The 21,396-nt window shown below is 40.4% G+C and overlaps 2 protein-coding genes across 2 annotated transcripts; one reads left to right on the forward strand and one right to left on the reverse strand.

The window, feature by feature from the left end:
• The first annotated feature begins 390 nt into the window (after nucleotides 1-390).
• Nucleotides 391-11,160, forward strand: LOC139153954 (olfactory receptor 6F1-like). Its single transcript, XM_070728380.1, has 3 exons — nucleotides 391-1,321; nucleotides 8,944-9,001; nucleotides 11,097-11,160. Exons 1-3 carry the CDS (start codon nucleotides 391-393, stop codon nucleotides 11,158-11,160), a joined length of 1,053 nt encoding a protein of 350 aa, XP_070584481.1.
• A 3,920-nt stretch (nucleotides 11,161-15,080) lies between these two features.
• LOC139153955 (olfactory receptor 6F1-like) lies at nucleotides 15,081-16,019 on the reverse strand. Its single transcript, XM_070728381.1, has one exon. It carries the CDS (start codon nucleotides 16,017-16,019, stop codon nucleotides 15,081-15,083), a length of 939 nt encoding a protein of 312 aa, XP_070584482.1.
• Between the last annotated feature and the right edge of the window lie 5,377 nt (nucleotides 16,020-21,396).

The raw sequence follows: 21,396 nt of genomic DNA on the forward strand, positions 1-21,396 counted from the left end.
AAAATTTAATGAGTCACCAATGTTAAATTAAAAAAGTCCCCTATGCCTTATTTAATCTGATGGGGTTTTTTTCTCTTTTATAAGCAAGGGACTGGAATATTTACTCTGAATAATCTTTTATTTTAGATAGTAAAAGTACTGTACTTATAGAATATACATGGGAACTATCATAGTGACAGGTTGTACGTGATCCCAATATTCAAATTTCAAGAAACAAGTTTTAGTTCTTAGAGTTTTTTTTAAAAAGAATTTAATAATTGCAATCTCATTTAGGTGAAATCAGATTTAGGGAAGACCTAAAGAAATGAAAAATTGGTCTGTTTCAGTAGGAAAGCCAGAAATTAATTAATACGCTTCCCCTCAATTTTAGCAAAGACAAATAAAGGGCAAATGGAAAAGACCAATGAAAGAGGACAAAACCAAACAAAAGTGATGGAATTCATTCTTCTTGGCTTCCCTGGATCTCCTTACATAGAAATGTTTATCTTTGTTATGTTTCTTATCATGTATATTCTAACGGTTTTAGGAAATATTGTCATTATCATTCTCATAATCTCGAATCAGCATCTCCATACTCCCATGTACTTCTTCCTGTGCAATCTCTCTTTTCTGGAAATGTGGTATATAACTGCTTCTGTTCCAAAAGCCCTTGCTACCATTCTTGGATGGAATAAAGCCATTTCTTTTACAGGCTGCATTATGCAGATGTACTTTGTTTTTTCTTTGGGATGCACAGAATACTTTATGTTATCTATCATGGCTTATGACCGATATTTGGCCATATGTTATCCACTACATTATACCACCCGCATGAACTACCATTTCTCTGGCATATTAGCAGGTGGCTCTTGGCTTTGTGGATTCATTATTATTTCTGTACCAACTTTTCTGATCTCAAGGTTGATTTTCTGTGGACCCAACGTGATTAATCACTTCTATTGCAACATTGATTCTTGGATAGTTCTGGCTTGCAGTAGCACCTATGAGGTTGAAATGGCAGCTTTTGTTATATCCGTTTTTGTTATATTGGGACCCTGTGCTGTAACTCTACTTTCCTACATTTATATCATCTCTACCATCCTTCATATTCCTTCAGCGAAAGGTCAGAAAAAAGCATTTTCAACATGTTCCTCCCATCTTGCTGTTGTCATTATTTGGTATGCTTCCACTATTTTTCTCTATGTTAAACCTTCTAAAAGGACCTCTTTAGAAATGACAAAATTAGTGAACATTTTGAGCACAGTTGTAACTCCTTTGCTGAATCCATTTATTTACACACTAAGGAACAAAGAAGTAAAGAAGGCATTTAAGCATACGCTATGTTTCCATTGAAGAAGAATGATAATTTATTGGTTAAAAAAATAGCTTTTAGTTTGAATAGTTTTATAGACAATTTACGTCTAATTCTGTTTTTATAATTTATAAATAACTATATTGATATTTTAATTAAAAAGGCAATTAAGAACTAATGGAATCTAAGATTTAGAATGTAGAAATGTAAAAGAAAAGGAAGACAAAAATTAAATGTCAAAGACATTTTTTCTGCTGTTATATCCTATTTAAAATGTAAACATATTTGTATGGGATTTTTAATTCCTGTCCCATATTGAGAACACAATGTCGTTGTTACAAATATAGGTTTTATGTCTGACTGCAGGTTTAAGCTATGATATGCAATCCATTTTCTCATGGAAACAATCTGATATTGTAGAGAAATTGTAGGATACAATTGTAATATTGTAAGATATTACATATATATCTACAAATATCTATGCAATATATAAGGAATTACATATATATCTGTAGAATAGATAGGAAATCTTGGGCAGAAATCTGCCAAAGATGCAGAAAGAAGCTGATTATGGATTAGGGTAATGGTTCCAATTGTGAGTCCCATGCCCCTCAGGGAGGCAATTTGATTTTTAAGGGGGGCAATTGGAACCTTGTTTAAACCAAGTTAATGGCCTCTTAGGCTTCCTTCTGAGTAGGACTTCACTTTTTAAATAGTCAGAATTATATGATGGAGGGGGGACATCAGGATTTTAGAAATGCTTAGGCCAAAAAAAAAGGTTGGGAACCACTAGATTAGGGGCTCTTTCCATCAACAGCCTCATAAGAAAACTTGGAAATACTAAATGGGGGGGGGGGGGTTCCCCAAAACTTCACAGCAAACTATAATTTCTGAAACTATAGGTAAAAGTTCTATCCAGACTTGATTAGTTTTCTATGTTGTAATAAGAATATACACACACACACAGAGAGAGAGACTTTAAAAATACCAATTAAAGAATTGTTCATACTTAAAATTGGCTTTGGAACATATATTTTCTTTCTTGTTCACTTTTCTTCATTATGAAACAGATAAACATCATCTTGAAATTTGCACTGACCATTCAATTTTCTCTGGCCCTAAGCCATGTAGGGCTTTAAAGGTAATTTTCTCATTCTCCCTGTAAGAATCCTGTGAAATACATTTGATTGAGGAAGAGTCTTTATCATAATCAATTAGTTCCTGAATTCAAGACTTCTGGGTTGCACTTGAACATCTTAATGACTATATCAATTTTCTTTTTTGAATAATTTAAATATTGTCAGTGGTATTGACACTTCAAAAATATTTAGATATTTCTATATTGAGTCACCTTATCTCACTCCAGATAAATCAAGGTTTTTCAGCTAAGGTACTACAACCACAGACACATTTGTACAAAATAAAATGTTCCACCTTCCCCACAGTAATACAGAGGTTTCTTCTCAAGATGATAACACAAAAATAATTTGGGAGTGAATAATACTAGTGTTTCCACAGGAAGGGACAAAGACTAGGGGGAAATGTGGTGACTCTTGCTGCTTGGTACACACTGCAATAAAATGAAAAAAATAAAACCTGAATCTGATCAAAGAGCAAATCTGCCTTTTTGTAAAAGTGATCTGATGTTGCACCAGATGCGGAATAAGAATATGGACACCAAAGAACTGGGATTAAATGGGTCACTTTATTAAAGTTAAATCAACTTTAATTGATTATCAACCAATAATTAGGACCTGCAGAAGTCATCAGAAAAGTTGGGCAGAAATTACTAACAGTAACCTTCCTGGGCAACTATGGGCAAAGCTCCTTGCTGAGCAAGGTGAAGGTACCACACCTTCACCTGGCTCCATGCCATGCTCATAAAGCAGGTGTGTGTGTGGGGGTCACCATCCAATCCCTGCCCAGATATTGGATTAGGTGAGGATTAGGTGAGGCTCAAAGATAACCCCTCTCCAATTGCCCAGGTCGTGCATAACTTGAGTTCCTGGTGAGGGGCAGCTCATCATCTTCCAATAGAGAATATGCAGTTACTACTGCTGCCAATTTATGCCCCTTGCCTGCTGCAGAAGGTGTTCAATCTCTATTTTGGCCCCCTGACTTCCCATTAGCTTGCACCAACTCATGCAGGCACCTCTGCAAGTCCACAAGACAAATGGCATTCCCATCATCAGAATGAAGAATGCTGTTGGCTCAGTAGAGACCCGGCATAGAAATCCTAATCTGGGGGTGCTTAACAATATTGCCACCCAGTTCCTTCAAGTATTTTTTTTTAAATTTTCCTCCACATCATAACATACAAAAAAACAACGTAGCTTACATTTTGTTACAATAAAATAGTTTTGGATTAGTAAATCTTATATAATCAAATTATACATTCTTAAATCCCATCTATTTAATTTCAGTTACCATCACACACCTCTTATTCCATTCTTTCTAATTTTGTCATTCAGATAAATCTCCATTAATCTCTAATTAAGTCCATCATTAATATTCCTTAAGCTATTGATAAAATCAATATCTTTAGCATTTTATAATCTTAATATCAAAGCCGTGATGCTCTCTTCCATCTTAGTACAAATCTCAAAACGGACTAAAAACCCTTATACTTATACCTAATTTTATCAGAGTATAAATTGTATATTTATACTTTATCAGTTTAAAAACCAAACAAATACAAACATTTAAATTCATTACTTATTATTATGCCATTATTATATTTCATCAAACCCCTCTTGGTAAATTCAATCAACCTTTTTTCAAAAACTACCCCCTTCCTTGTCTATATTTAATGTCTTTCTCTTCCATCTTTTTATATGGCTTCTTTTTATTTTCCACTTTCCTCTTCTTCTTCTTCTTCTTCACCCATCTCTTCTTTAAATAAAAAGTCCCCTTTAAAAATCCCCTCTTTGCAAATTTCCTCTTTCATTTCCTTTCATTTTAAAATTGGCAAAATCTTCCTTTAACAGTGCTTATCTTAGTATACTCATCATTTAAGACATAGGCATTAATATCTTCATCCACCAAACTTTTTCAGAAGTTTCTATAATTTTACTCCCAGATTTCTCTTGTTCCACCTCAGCATATGACCATGCACCATCAACAAAATATGTAATATATCCCCCATTTAATTCATCCTTAATCCCAAAATTATTTTTATTTCCACATTCAATAATTGTCTCTTTATATATTTCAAGTCCATCTTGTTCTGCTGCATCTTCTACTCCCACTTCATGTTCTTCTGTATCTTCTGCCCCAAATCCAAATTCAACAAGTCCATTATAACGATTATCAATGTCTTCTTTGCCATCTTCAATTTGTAATCCTATTCCAATTCCAATTTAAATGTCAATTATTGATCTCATTTCATGGTGGAAACCTTTAATATCCGACAGAAATCTTCATACGAATCTCATCCAACAAGTCTCTTATTTCTCTTAATTCCTCCAGCTCCCTTATGTAAAAAATGACTAATTTTGTCCAGCTGTTTAAAATAAACACCCTACAAAAAATTCAACAAGGCGCTTTTTGGTGCGCAGAAGCAACAGCAGGTTTATTTTATCCAGATAACGTGTTTCATGAAGGTCGAGTCTAAGTAAACAACAAGTTCCATTGTATTCTGGCATTTATTTCTGTGAGTCATAATTTTGCACATTTTATTTTTTAACTTTGTTATTATTTTACTTCTTTTATAATTTTTACTAAATGTAATATTACTTAGGAAGAAAAAGTCTGAATAATTTATTGTTGTAGTTTAATTTGGCAACAATAAATAAAACATTTATATGAAGCCTTTATTCATCTTTCTTGAAGGCATACATGCTGTTTTATTTTGGTAAACATGTTATCAAAATAGGATTATTTCCCTTTCATTAGTTCACATGGGGAATATTAATTAATTTGTCAAACATGTATAGGATAGCAGTTTGTATAAACATAACATAAGTAAAAAGTAATGATAAAAAAGGACAGTAGGAAAGGGATGGTAGGCACAATGGTGCACTTATGTATGCCCCTTACAGATCTCTTAGAAAAGGGGAGAGGTGAACTGTAGACAATCTAAGGTTAAAGGTTTTGGAGAAGAAACTACAAAGTCAGGAAGTGCATTCTAGGCATTGATCACTCTATTGAGGAAGTCATATTTTCTGCAATTGAATTTAGAGTGGTTTACATTTAGTTTGAATCTATTACGTACTCATGTATTGTTGCAGTTGAAGGTGAAGTAGTCATTAACAGGAAGGGCATCTTGGTCTATGATTTTATGAACAACAGTTAGATCAGATTGGAGGCGACGTAAATTTTCTAATTGTAGTATTTCAAGCCTGGTGGAATAAGGTATTTTGTTGCAAGCGGGACTAAAGGACTCTTCTTGTGAAATATTTCTGAACTCTCTCGATTGTATTAATATCTGATATGCAATGCGGGTTTCAGATTGGTGAGCTGTATTCTAGAATTGGTCTAACAAATGTTTTGTATGCTCTGGTTAGCAGTGCAATGTTGCCTGAAAAGAAGCTATGTATGATTAGATTAAATACTTTTAGTGCTTTTTTGGCAATGTTTCCTCCAAGTTTGTATTTTGTATTCTGATTCTTTTTGCCAATGTGGAACATAGTGCATTTGTTGGTTGAGATTTGAAGTTGCCAGTTGTTTGACCATTTTGCTACATGGTCAAGGTCCTTTTGAAGGGTACCAGAGTTTTTGGTGGTATTAAATAGTTTAACATCATCAGCAAAGAGAGCACAGTTGCTTATAATGTGACCACAAAGATTGTTTATGTAGAGTATGAAGAGTATTGGTCCTAAAACACTGCCTTGAGTGACACCACTGTTGAAAGGAGCAGGATTAGATATGACAGTTCCTATTTTGACCACTTGTTTTCTGTTAGACAGGAACACTGTACTTTTGATTAATGCCTTTTTAAGCAAACACACTGGTAGCAATTGAGTGACCTTGAACACCATATAAGTTTAAATTCTAACATGGAAATCCATTTTGGGTGTAAACACAATACATGTTTATACCATTATTATTAAATTTGTCTGAAATTCAGAGAAGAAATATTTTTTCTTTGTGTTGCTTTTCAGAATCCTAATGATTCACCTCAGTTGATAGGATTTGATGAAACCAAAAATTTTCAGAGAAAATTGATAAAAAATAATAAAATGAAATAAAAAACAAATTAAACATTCAAATAAAGGAGTTAGATCAAAATAATGTCAGGAATGTCTTCCCCAATCATTTGCTTATTTGAGTCATTGTGCTTGCTTCAAAATAAGTGTACACTTTCTGATTTAGAAACTACAGATACTAAGCAACTGTAAAATTTAAGAAGAGATCTCCAGAAAAAGATATTTTGTGTTGCTGTTCAGAAAGATATTAACTTTATTTTACCTTCATACTAAATGTCTCAGCAATAAAATTTCCTGGTGACTCTCCTTTCTGATCTTCTAAGTGAAGTTCTCAGTAACTCATTACGTCCATGAAAAACTCTAACATAAAGATATATTCAGTTTTGCACTGATTTGTATTTGTCCTGTCTATTTTTTGGAGAAAAGCTAATTTTCTTAGCAGGTCATTAACAAATGCAAGACAAAAGTTTTAAGAGAATCCAGTATTGGGCATACTGGTCTGCATTGCCAAACTAGATTCTAGTGCACTGACCAAAAGTATTTCAAAAACAATAATGGTACAATTAATTTAGTCCCAGTTGAGAGCTGTTTCTAATTAGTGCCATATCGTCCAAGTAAACTTATTTTTGAGGGGAAGGGAGAAAATACATAGAAGAAAGAAATTTTATTTTATTTGTTTTATTTTATTTGATAGAGAGAGAGAGAGAGAGAGAGAGAGAGAGAGTAGACAGACAGACAGACAGACAGACATAGTCAAGCATGTATTAGAAAGAGATATAAGTTTAAACACAACTATGAAACATAGAAACATAGAAGATTGATGGCAGAAAAAGACCTCATGGTCCATTTAGTCTGCCCTTATACTATTTGCAGCAGAGGCGGAGTAATGACACGGACACAAAGAGCTGGATTTAAAATGGGTCATTTTTATTAATTAAATTTGCATAATTTATTCAACAAATTAGCATAAATTTAAATATAACCCTAACAAGGACTCGCAGGGTCAATGCCAATCTTGACTAGAGCCCTAGTCACTAACACCCAAAATTGCTAGCAGGTAAGCGGGGTACTGTCCTGGTGTTTAAAAAGGTACCCCTGTCCCATCCCCCTAAGACTACAAAAACTAGAAAGGGCTGCCACCGGGCACACAGACTGATCAGTGGCTGCCGTCAACTCTATCCTGACACCCCTACATAACTGGTCAGTTTTTGATTGTTGCACCAACAGGGAGACACCCCCTTCACTAAATTGCAGGTCAGAAAACTGAAAAGTGCGGAGAGACCTGTCACCCTGAGATAAGGCTAAAGCCTCGCTGACTCGAAGGGCCCCAAAAAACATGACACTGGCCACTGCCTGAAAAAGGTGGGCCTCGTACAGAGAGGCGCACAGGCTGTCCCAAACCTGATTAATAAGGGACAGCTGCTGTACAGTTAATGCCTGTCTGCTGTCCAAAGGGGGCGCAGACCACTCCCTAAACCAACCTTCCAGCATCTTCTGAATGCGGAAGTCACAAGAGAAGTACAAAAAGCCACTGTCCTTAAATTAAACGGCCAGGCCTGCCAACCTGGACCTAATAGTCCTAACTGAAAAGCCGCGCTGCCTAAGCAGCACGCAGAACTCCATAAGGTGATCTACTGGGAAGGGCCAAATGTGAGGGTAACCCCTAGTTTGCCTAAAATCCCAAAACTCCTTACCTGAGTTCTGATATGCCCTCAAGGTGCTTGGTGCCACTGAGAGGGCCATGACCCTGCTTGCTTCCATCCTCCACTGCTCGTGAGCCTGCCCAGGCTCCACAGGTGATTGGGGAAGACTTCTGGTGACACACGAGCCCCTGGAGCCAGGGTCTGAAACCTGGACAACTGACCACGGGACAAGGCATCAGCAATTCCGTTATCTAGCCCGGGGATGTGCTGAGCCACAAACAGAGCATTTAGAGACAACGACCTATGCACAAAATGGCAGACAATCCGCATGACCCTGTCGCTCTTAGAGGACAGGGCATTTACAATGTGGACTACAGCCAAGTTGTCACACCAGAAGTGCACGGTTTTGTCTCTAAATTGCTCTCCCCACAGCTCTAAAGCTACTATCAGTGGGAAGAGCTCCAGGAAGGTCAAATCCTTGACCAGGGAAGAGGCCCTCCATTTCGGAGGCCACATGGAATGGCACCACTGGTCACCTAAGATAACAGGTCCCCGCGGCATCCAAACATAACTGCAACTCAGCTTCCAAAAGAAGCTCGTGCCTCCAGAAAGAAAGACCATTGAAGTGGGCCAAAAAGACCCGCTATACATGCAGGTCATCCTTGACCCCAGTGCTCAGGCGGGTGCGATGATGGGGCAAATGTAGCTCCTTTATCGCTGTATATACTCTCCAGGAAAAAGGCCTGCTGGGAGCCACCACCCGGCAGACAAAGTTAAGAAGCCCGGCGAGTTCCTGCAGCTGATGAAGGGTCACCTTCCGACTACCTAACACAATGTCAAGCTTGCTCTGGATCTTGAGCAGCTTGTCTAGGGGAAATCTACAAGATTGCTCCTCCAAGTCCAATTCGATACACAGAAAAGTAATCCTGGTAGTGGTCCCTCGGTCTTCTCAGGGGCCAAAGGGCCTTTGAAGCCCTGATGTGGGCTTCAAAGGCCCACATCAGGGCAGAACATTGCTCTGAATGCGCAGGCCCCGCCAACAGGAAGTCATCGAGGTAGTGAATGACTGAACCCAGACCCGAGCACCTCCTGAGCACCCACTCTAAGAAGGTGCTAAAGCTCTCGAACAGGGAGCAAGATATGGAGCAACCAATTGGCAATACTCTGTCTACGTAAAAGCCACCTTCGAAGTGAAAGCCCAGGAGCTCAAAGTCATCTGGGTGTATGGGGAGGAGCCGGAATGCCGACTTAATGTTGCATTTACCCATAAGGGCTCCTACCCCACACTTCCTAACCATGGCCACCGCTGTGTCAAAGGACACATAGCGGACCAAGCAAAGCTCATCAGGAATGAAGTCATTCACTGATTCTCCCTTCGGGAAGGGCAGGTGGTGAATCAACCTAAATTCATCACTGGCCATCTTAGGAACCACCCCCAAGGGGGAGACCCGAAGAGCTGGCGAGGGCGGGTGCAGGAAAGGTCCCAATACCCTGCCCTCGGCCACCTCCTTCTGAATTTTAGCCCTAACAATATCTTCATGACCCACAACCGATCTAAGGTTGTCAGACATGAAGGCCTTCCTAGGGCCAATGTATGGAATCCTGAAACCCTCTGTAAAACCCTGTAAGAGAGCAGCCGCTCTCCCATGAGGGTGATACTCTCTCAATAACTCTTCCAGCACTCCCAGCCTAATTGGGCTGGGACCCTTTTCCCCCAGCAGGTGGAGGCGCTTGGCCTGTCACCCCCATCCTTCCTGTCCTTACCCCCTTTGGGCTTGGTACAAGCGCTGGTGGCATGGGAGCCCCCACAGTTCCCACACGCATGTCTGAATCTGCATAAGGGATGAAAACATGCCCCCTTGACTGCAAATTCATGACACGGAGGGGCAGCTTTCGCCGCACCTCCCCTAGCTGCCTGAGCCAGAGCCGATGCCACCGGTTCGCCCTCCATGTAGTGACCGCTGTCTGTGCGGTCACTGCCCCTGGTCCCGAACATGTGGGTTGCGGCAAACCACAAATCGCGGACAACCACGTCCCAAGGGAGTGTGGGATCAAATGCCACCCGCATCCTAAAAGCCTCATCATAGTGGCACCAAACCGGGCCCTTGTACTCAAAGTGAGCACAGGCAATCAGGTCAATATATTTAAGCATAGAGGCAGCCTGAGCGGGCTCCCTCTGTATCACTACCGAGGGGTATGCATACAACCATGAACTGAAGCACCTGCTAACCTTGACCTTCTTGGGCTTATCCACCTTAGCTTCATCCTCTTTCTCCTTCTTTGGGTCTTCCCTGTTAAGGAGGGAGAAAATATCTACGTACTCTCCCTTCCAAATTCCCTGACAGTGGGATGAAGGTGAAAACCCAAGGGCGTGGAGGGTAACCCCCCGGAATGGCGGCCGCCCTAATAGTAGCCAAAGGGTCTAAAACCATGGGAACCCCCATAGTCACCCCTCCTGACCCCGACAAGGGCGCTGAAGCTGTCAAAGGGGCCTGGGCCACCGCAGTAGCAGTGGGGGAAGCCCACACCTGACTACAGGTGATGGCTGAACTACCCAAAGAGTTGACCCCACTCCCAAAACCCGGTGGCACAATGGCCTGCCTGGTCAGAGGGAGGGGCAGTGTGAATGTGAGGTGTGGTGCAGTCTCACCTGCCCCCTAAGGGGTAGAAGCCATCCATGAAGACCCAGCTCCTATTGAGCCAGGCGACGCTGTCATCTGGGCCACTGGTTCACCTGGTGGCCTGCCAAGGGCTGCTGGAGCTGAGGGAATGGTGCCACCCGGCCCGTACACCGATCTCCAGTGTGCATCCAGATCATCCAGCCTCTTGATGATCCTGGACCAAGAATGAGCAGGCATGTTAGATTCATTCACAGGGGGACCCCTCATTCTGCCCCCCTCCTGACCCCTGCTTGGGTGTCTTCTTGAACCAAACAGGCCTGGGCTGAAGGTCTCAAGGCCCTCCTGGGCCGAGCCCCAGACTCCACCGGTGGTGGTATAGGCTTACGCCTTTTAGGAGCCATCAGAGTCAAAATAAGAATCAAGTAGAAAAGGTCTGGGAATTGCTAAAATGGGGATGATTCTCGTTATCCCAATAAGGCAGAATGGGAAGTGAAAGGTTCACCCCTAGGCCAAGGCCTGAAGGCTAGAAGGCCTCACTGGGCCTACCAGGCTGCACCCCCTGGACCTGGGCCACCCCAAGGTATAGAGGGAACCCCCCTCCCAGAGGAAAGGCCTCTGCCCAAGAAGATTCTCCCTTGAATCCCAAGGGGGAGCTCAAAAGCTCTCTGCCCCCCCCCGAGACTCCAAACCAGAAGGCCTCCGATGAGGTCTGAAGTCCTAAAATGGCCGACACCATTAGGCAGTCTGGATTGATGGAGTGAATCCAAGCCGGGTGTTCGCTCTGCCGTCGTTGGGGTGAAAAGGAGGCCCAAAGCCTGCACAGACCTTTTTATAGGACTGGCAGGCTCCGCCCCCAACGATGTCATCGGCTATGGCCGATGCTTCCAGAAATGGCCAAGATCTCATGAAATCTCGCAAGATCTCGGCCCCCAAGATGGCGGCTACGCCGAAGGGCCGTGTCTCCCTGGTCCTGCGACAAATCCGGGCCAGGGAGTCAGTCACCGGCTGGGCATTCCTGTATTTAATCTTAGGATGGATATATGTTTATCCCAGGGATGTTTAAATTCAGTTACTGTGGATTTACCAATCACGTCTGCTGGAAGTTTGTATGAAATGGATACGAATAAAAGGGAACATTAAGACAGTGAAGATAGACATGATGACATGCTTATGCATGCCCCTTAGGAATGAGGTGAAGTCAACAGTAGACTATTTAAGGGTAAAGTTTGGGGAGTTTAGGGTAAACTTTCAAAAACATCTCTACTTAAGAACTTTTCTAGATAAGAACCATGTGTTCAAGATTTTTTTACCTCTTCTTAAGAAACATTTTCTACTTAAGAACCTGAGCCCGGAAAAATTTCCCAGGAAATTTGAGACTGGCATGAAGGCCTGGCCAGTTTCCTGCCATTCCCCCTTTAATCCCGGCCATCTGGCGCTTTTCTGGGCTGCCAGAGGAGCCTTTTAGTGGTGCTTAAGGAGGTTTTAGACATTCAGAGCGAACAGAGTGTTTTCCTGTCTCTGGGCACTTGGAGAGGGAATAAACCCCTTTGCTGTGGTGACTCCCTCACGCTGCCTCCCATACATCCAGCACAAGGTTGCCTCCTGGAGCATCTGGGCATGGAAAGGCAAAAGGGGGCACTTCACCCTGGCTGGATCAACTCAGCTTCAGCCAAACTGAGGAGTCACCACAGTGAAGGAAAGGTGCCAACTACAAAGCGAGTGAGCGAGAGTAGAGGGGAGCCCTTCAGCATGGAAAGGAAGAGGAAGCAGGTAACAGAAGCAGCCTCCTTTCAGTCAAAGGACCAGGAGGTTCCCCCCTCTCGCCCACCTGGGTTTCTCTCTCTGGCGCAGTGCATGGGAGGCAGCCTCACACTGTGTGTATCGGAGGCATTTTCTCCTCCTCGCCACCTCAGTCCCTCTTTTTTTTAAAAGCCTTAAAGTTTTGGGGTTTTTTTATTCACCTCACCTCACCTTCTTCCTTCAGCAGCAACTGTCCTCCTCCTCTTCTTCTTCCTCCTCCTCCCCCCACCCGAACTTTTATTTCTTTCCTAATGGGTTTGCACACATTAATTGCTTTTACATTGATTCCTATGGGAAAAATTTTTACTTACAATCTTTTCTACTTAAGAACCTGGTCATGGAATGAATTAAGTTCTTAAGTACAGGTACCACTGTACTTTATGAAGTATGGTTATCATAGTATGAAATTACAACTGCTGCTCCAAGCTTGGAACAAGTTGGACTGGGTTGTGATTAAATTCTTATGGTGCTCTGAAAAGTTAAGAATTAGCAAATTTAATACTACTGGGCTATTAACAAATGTGTGTTTGAGAAACTAATTTATCAAGAGTCATAATGGCTAATCTCTGTTTATAATGCTTCTAGTTCCAGTCTGGCCTTCTCTGTGAAAATTTACTGTATTGTTTTTGGATAGAGATCTTTCCTGAGTGCATAACTTACAAATGATTGTGGTGAACACAAGACATCCTACACATATTATTTCAATCTCTTCTGTCTTCCTTTATATGAAAAAGGGCTCTGTAATGAGTGTATCACTCAATGACTAAAAGAATTAATTTGTGAATAGATCATCCAAGAGACGGTCTAGTTGCTAAAAACCAAAACCAACATTTTATAATTAATTAAACAGAGTATCTACATATGCAAAGTACATATAAAAACACAGACAACAGTGATGTATTGGACCAAGATTACACCAACACATGGGATCCTATTATTACATTTTCTGGAATTTAGCAAGCAGAAATGACCCCCGATGCCTAGTACACTAGCTGCTGTTCTGCAGCTAATGATGTATCAGAGTAGGCCATATGACCTTCAGAGCCAGTTCTTAAATATTTACCAGCATACCATTATATATACACTAGTCTAGGCTCCAAAAGAGGTATTCTACAATGATTTTCAACAAGAACATGCACAAAAATATTCATAGAATTGAAATTCAGGAATATCCTAATTGCTTCAATTGCTTCATTGAATATAAAGCAAAGATGGGGAGCACAATGACTATGAACAGGCTATGCCTGATTCCGAAATGTGGTGCTAATGTACAGCCCTACCTCATTTGCCATTGAAAATTTCATTTGCTGCAAAACTTTTGTAAAATATTATTTTACAATTTTTGATTCCTCTCTCCCTCCTCCCCCAGACACTTCATCTTATAAGACTTTTTGAAATATTATTAATTTTTAATTCCACCATACATCTTTAAAAGGGCAGAAAATATATATGATATCTTATTTCTGATAACAATTATTTTAAATTGCCAGTCTAAAATTACTACAGGTAGTTCTAAATTTATGAATTGAGTGTAAAGTTATATTGCTCAATAAATCATTTATTAAGTGAAGTTTTATGAAGTTTCTTGCTGCCATTGTTAAATTAACCATTGGAGGTACTGTGCTTCTCTAAAAGTAGGATCCTGTCTTACATTTTTTTGAATCCTGGAATAAGCGTTTGGCCTTATTTTGGGGAAGTTCCTATTATTTTGGGGCACATGGAGCAAGACCGGGATCCTCTTGCCATATTATTTGATTTCCAGCTGTGTCTCTTTAATCTTAACTAGAGGAAATGGTACTTTGCAGAGACGGTTCATTTTGGGGGGAACACAGTATTAAGTTAATAACATGGTTGTTAAATTAATCTGGCTTCCTCGTTGATTTTCTTGTCAAAAGGTCTCAAAAGCTGATCATAATACTCTGGGACATTGAAGCAGTCATAAATGTGAATCATGCAAAGCATACTCTTCTGAACTAGTAGGGAGGGTAAGTAGATTTCACAGCTGGACAAACTTGGTAACATCATCAATGCTCCATTGTATCTCATTTGTTCAGACAGTAATTGAAGAAAGTACCATTAGATTCTGAAGGTATTATCTATATAAATTAACTCTGCATTTGATACCCAAATTTTAGGATCAGTTCTGAAACTATATTGTTAAAGAGTGAATAAATGGCAACATTCTCACAACCAAATAATTGATTGCCTGTCTGAGTTTTCATTTTAGATAGAAAATATGAATGTGAACAAAATATTCAAATGGGAAAAGGGTAAGAATAGATATGTTACTTGTATCCCCTCCCAGCCCTATTAAGTGAGTCACAGAATGATTGTTTTTTAAACATGTATTTAATACTAACATTCCAAAACAGAGAGAGAAAGAGAAATAAAAAATATCTTCTGCAATTGTTCTAGAGTGAGGACATCAGCAATGCAACTTCATTGAAACAGTTCTGGAGAATGTGACTAACTTGAAAATAGTATTTCTGCCATCTGTGAGAATTAAAATCCAACATTGCTGAGTGCACCCTTGTTTTAAATGTTTTTGAGTCTTTTACATCAGTCAATAATTTGTCAATCACTTGTGAAATACATTCTTCAAAATATCCCTAATGTCTTTGTTTCTTAGTGTATAAATAAAAGGATTCAGAAGTGGAACCAAAATCACATTGAAGACACTTACTAACTTGTTTTTTTCTAAATAAATTTCTTTAGAAGGCTTGACAAAGAGGAACATAGTGGAACCATACCAAATGATCACAACAGAAAGATGGGAAGAACACGTGGAAAAAGCTTTTTGTCGACCTGTGGTAGAAGGAATGCGCAGAATTGTGCAGACAATGTACATATAGGAAAGAAGAGTCATCATGCAGGAGCCTATAACAACAATAATAGCCATGAAAAAAAAAGTTAGTTCTATGAAACGTGTATCTGTACATGACAGTATGATCCAAGCATCAAGGTTACAATAGAAATTATTGATCACATTGGGCCCACAGAAAGACAATGTTGTAACCATGTATGTGGGTATGCAAATAAGAAGGAAGCTCCCCAGCCAACATCCAAGAGCTATCTTACAAGACAGGTTGATAGTCATGATAATGTTGTAATGCAAAGGATGACATATGGCCAAATATCGGTCATAAGCCATCACAGCTAACAGCAACTGTTCAGTGCATCCAAAAGAAAAAATGAAATATAATTGCAGAATGCAGCAAGAGAAAGAGATACTTCTGCTTCCCCCCAGAAGAATGGCAAGGATCTTAGAAATAGAGGCAGTTGCAAACCATATCTCCAATAAAGCAAGATTATAAAGAAAAATATACATGGGAGTGTGGAGATGTTGATATGTAATTATGAGAAAAATGATGGAGATGTTTCCTAAAATGATCAGAATATATATGATTAAAAAAATTACAAAGATGGAGAGCTGGAAATGTAGTGAGCCTGGGAAGCCAAGAAGAATAAATTCTGTAACCTTTGTGATATTTAGTTGTGCATGGTCAAGCTTTTCCATCTGAAATGTAAAAAATGTAAAATTTATGAACAGAAGATTTCACTACAATGTAACAGTACTAATATTAATTTATGATACAGCGTCAGCAACACCAATATGAATTATTTTACAATATTACATTTTTTCTGCTCCTTTCATTTTGGATCTCTTAATTTATCATGATCTATATTAATGACTTTAATATTTTTATGACAGAATGACAAATGGCAAAATGATTTTTAGAAATATAAACCGATTAATATTTGTTATTAGTCTATTGATATTAGTCATAATTTGAAATGAAAGCTAATGAAAGACCTTTGATTAAAAGGAAAACAATAATATATTTATCAAATAAGTTATGTGAAATTCTTTTACGTTATCATGGTTCTATCTTATTTGGGGAAATGCCAAAAAAGGTGTCAGAATATTTAAAAAATCCTCAACATATCCTGCAATAAAATGTCACAGCTTTTCTGAATATGGGACAATTGCATGTTAGCTTTCCAAAACTGAAGAAAATATTTTAACAATATCCAATATCTCTTGGGATTAGGTCAGAAACTAGCCAAAAAAGTTGGTATAGTTCTAATGAAATTATAGTAACTGGTGGGTTGAGTCTTCCTTTGCTATGGGGTTAAGCTATTGCTTTGGATGCGGAATAAGAACACGGACAACAAAGCTGGGTTTTAAATGGGTCACTTTATTAAAGTTAAATGAACTGTAACTGATTATCAACCAGATAACCAGGACCTGCAGAGGTCACTAAACAATTTGGGATGGAAGTAAATCACAAATAACCTTCCTGGGCAACTATGAGTGTAGCTCCTTGCTGAACAAGGTGAAGGTCCCTACCAAAGGGATTGGACAGTAAGCTCCTCCCACATGCTTTAAGGGCATGGCCAGGAGCCAGGTGAAAGTGAAGGTCCCTACCTTCACCTGGCTCCTGGCCATGCCCTTAAAGCATGTGGGAGGAGCTTACTGTCCAATCCCTTTCAGGTTATTGGATTAGATGAGTCCAAAGGACACCCCCTCTCCAGTCACTGATGCCGTGCGAGCCTATAGTTCCTGGCGAGAGGCAGCCCATCATCTTTAAAGAGATGCCCTGAAGGATAACACCAGTTGCTACTGCTGCCCATTTCCACCCCTAACCTGCCACCAGCTCATGCAGGCACCTCTGCAGGTCCCAAAGAGAAAATGACATTCCACTCTGCTAAGAAGTGAATGCCATTGGCTCAGGAGAGCCTGGGCCTATCAAGCCTGATCTGGGGTGCTGCACAGTTGCTATGGATGAGCATGTCTCCTAAAAATAAACGCCGTCGGCTCTGTATAGTCATGGGCAGGTAGTCCTGTTCACAGCGTGCACAATGCCACTGTTCCCAAAACCCTGCTAAATTCTTTCCCAAATATTGTTAACCATTGTTAATCACTCTCCCAGTGTATCTACTGTTCTAGGACATATCTGATAGCATCAGACAACTCCGAGAGGAGTACAGCCCAAATCAATGTGTGATCGGGCAACCACAGAAAATGGGCCCAAAGGTCCTCATGGGCTTGACAGATCACTGCCAAGCCACACAGAGTTCCAAGGTTATTGCTCCTTGGCAAGAAAAACCCATAGCAAGCCCACACAGGAACTGCAGGCTTCATGGGCACAACCGGTCACTCCCGTGCCTGTGCCAAAACAACAGTGTTGCCGATGTTGCACATGAGTATTATCCAAGGAAACTTTTGCAAATCAATTTGGGTAGCCCTGTTGTGACCGCGTTCCTTGTCGTACTGTCATGGGATTAAATTAGTAGCCTTTGCCCTGTATGGCATAAAGTAACTTCTAGCTATGGAAGCTTCCTGGGTGATAAGGGGAAAGCTAGAGAGCTAATTAGTTCTGTTGGCATTGGACAGCGTCAGTATGCTCCGATCTATTTAGGTCACTAAGCACATAATGATATTAAATGGTAAAGGTACTGTGATTTAACTGTTGTTAAGTAACTGTCGCTAGGGCAAAACTGCTTCTGTGACCTGCTGATGTATTTGTTACTCCAAATTATTTCCTTCTGAATTTTAATAACTCAGATAACTAGAAGAGGACAAAGTTCCAAATTATCTCCTTGATGCATATGTATTGGCTAACTGTATTCCTATTTGCCTTCCTGGAGAATTGGTAGAACAGCCCAGGGTACTTACAATATAAAATCCCCACCGGGGTGTACCCCATTAAGCAGCTGGAGCACCTTGTCTGTAAAATGTGATGGAGTGACCAACTTCACCTCTGAAAAAGTTAGCAAGGCATTTAAGGCATATGGAGAAATACCTAGTTGGGGTGACTTTTCCATGTTCAGCCGGTGGTAAACCTGAACCACAGCCTGCAGTCAAGTGGAGCACCCACTGTGTTACACTCCGCCAAGGTCTGCCAAGCAAGACAGACTAAGAAGATACATTCAAGTTCATCTCAACTAGCCATACCCTGACCAGGATATGAACTTGCAATATCATCAGTAAGGTGAGAAGTATAACTTCAATACCACCAGCTCTTCCTATTAGGCAAGTCCTGCAGCAGAAGGCATAAATTATAACATGCAACATTGATAGTATGGTGTGCAGTGCACACCAAACATCCTTAAGGTGTGTTAAATGAAACATTGTTGAATAACGTGTACTCAGGCCATAAAAGTAGCAAAGGACCATACCATACCTGAGTCCTTACCTAATCATCTTGTCAGTCTTACCAATAATACGAGAGTAACTCCCGTCTTCTTCCTCAATATTCCCGCTTCCTGATTCATAAACCATTAGTAATGGTCAGATAGTGAAGGGGTGATGGGAAGGACCAGTGAAGACTGTACAAATTCGATAAAAGCAATGGTGATCAGTATACAACACAAGTAAATTAAAAATTCTGGCTAATTGACCTTTGTAATTGTGGATCGCATCAAAAGATTAAATGTCTTTTACCACCATAAATTGTCGGATCTCTTTTACCAATTTCCCCCTCTAATGAGTCTGTGAGGGGGGGGGGTTGAGCTCAACAGTAACTATTAACCATTAGGCCAAATTGGCTCTACAGCATTGGACATTATCCTTCTAAAGGGTGGGGTAGTATTCTGCATTCTGCAAGCTACCAATTCCATGGGCATAATATACCACAAAAAGGAAAAAAGCGTCGCCGCCCAAGCAGCCCCCAGACTCTCCATCTTCACCTCCGCAATTCAAAACCTGGGCATGGCCTAGAACTGGGGCCCGCATCACAAGGATGCCCAAGCCAGCAAACATAGAGTGAATGGGCAATCCCACGCATGCCTGGACCAAGGCCCATGCTATGCCAGGAGGTCCTGGATTTCCCGGGCAGTGAACACTTCAGCAGAGGCTCTGCGGAAAGGTGGATCGCCATCACACTGCCCAACATCACCGCTCAGCCGACAATTGATACATTCTCAGGGCTGCCTCCTTACTGCAGCCCTCCTCAGCGAAGCCAGTGAAAAGGTTCCCCCAAGCTCGGGTGTGGCCTGACCAAGGCCACACCACATGGAAGAAAGCCTGGAGCTTAGTGGATGTGTGTTTGCTTTTCAGTGGCCGGGGGTCAAAAGGAGGCATTGCCCCGTGTGCAGCCCTATTTATAGGGCTCGCCCAGCATGCCCATTGGCAGAAAATGCTGCATGCAGTGGTGCGCAGCCTGCATCTGCAATCTCACAATGCCTCGCAAAATCGCAGATAAGGAAATGGCAAAAGCCAAAGATGTGTTCCCCGAGTCCCGATACAATTTTGGCCGACTGCTGAATGCGGTCAGCCGTGCATTTATCTATATAATACTCTTGATGATAATACTCAAATTATATTTATCTGTTTCTGTTCAAGAAATTCTTCAGTTAAGTCTTTGGCAAAAACAATGGCATTTCCTAATTGTAACACAACTAATTGCAATAATCTACTACATATATATTCGACACAAAAAACATGTAACCCTTCCCTGGTACAGAGCTGAAGGGATTGGATACTGTAACCTAGAGGTTAATTCACTGCCTTACAAGACAAAGGTTGCAAGTTCAAGTCCTAGTGAGGGTATGGCTAGCTGATGAGGCCAAAATAAGGCCGAAATAGATCTATCCTAGACTCCCTTAATTCTCAAATTCAGCAAAAACATGTGCAACACACACACACACATATTTACAGAATATAACATTGAGAAGGCACTACACAAACTAAAATCATCTCCATGGATTGGCCCTGATGAATTATATGCCTGCTTCTTGAAAACGTTTTTTATTGTCATAGCCAATTGCCAATTGCCCCATAGCCACTAAGCACAATCTATATAATATCTTTTAGAACTAGATCTTTGCCTAACCTATGGTCATTAGCTATTAAAGTTTGTTGAAAACATCAAAACCAGAACACAGAACACACACAGATGACTTATTTAGCTGGATTCATAAACTTCTTTATAAATATAATAATAGATGAATTTACAATACCATTAGAAGAATTATTTCTTCAAGTTAACACAAGCAGGAGTTAATTTCATTTCATCAGAGCAGACAAGCACAGAGTGGACAAGAAAACAGAGTGGACAAAGTGAACTGAGCCATGTTCAGCCTTAAGCTTAAGTTCCAGTTTCGATTCTCTGCACAGACTCAGAAATGGTTAACTCCCATTGGCTGATTTAGTTGCTATGCCAATTCATTGGCTGACCTTGTTACCATTGGCACACCCAGTTCATGAATATCTTAATACTTCTCCCTTCATGACTGGACATGCTAATAGTTGACAACCCCCAACTTGTAACCTCCCAGTGTATATGAAACTATCAGCATTACAACTCTTGAACCCAAGATTCTTCAATGCATTATCTAAAGATATATTCCAATTCCCGGCTGACTGCTTCAATCCAAAAATGGCCTTGTCAAATTTATACACCATGTTAGTCTTTTTACTTTCATATCTTGGTGCTTGAACCATGTACATTTCTTCCTCTAATTCAGCATTGAGGAATGCAATGGTTATGTCAAAAGTTTATGGCCATGAGCCACTGCCAACACTAGTGTGAGTCTTATGCTTCCACCTTGAAGCTAATAACCTACTTTCCAATAAACAATTTGGTTTCAGAAAAAAAATTATCCTGTAATCTACAACTCCTACACTGTAAAAACATTTGGACCACTCAACTTGACCAAGGTAATCCAATTGATGCAATCTATATCGACTTTTGCAAAGCCTTTGGCTCAGTTGTCCACAACAAACTTCTTCTGAAACTCAAATCCTACGGCATCTCTGGACTACTACACAATTGGTTAGCAGTATTCCTACCTAACAGACAAACAAGTGGTCAAAATAGGAAGTGCCACTTCTCTTCCTGCTTCTGTTAACAGTAGTGTCCCTCAAGGTAGTGTTTTAGGACCCACAG

Source organism: Erythrolamprus reginae, chromosome Z (assembly GCF_031021105.1).
Source record: "Erythrolamprus reginae isolate rEryReg1 chromosome Z, rEryReg1.hap1, whole genome shotgun sequence".
Taxonomy (NCBI): domain Eukaryota; kingdom Metazoa; phylum Chordata; class Lepidosauria; order Squamata; family Dipsadidae; genus Erythrolamprus; species Erythrolamprus reginae.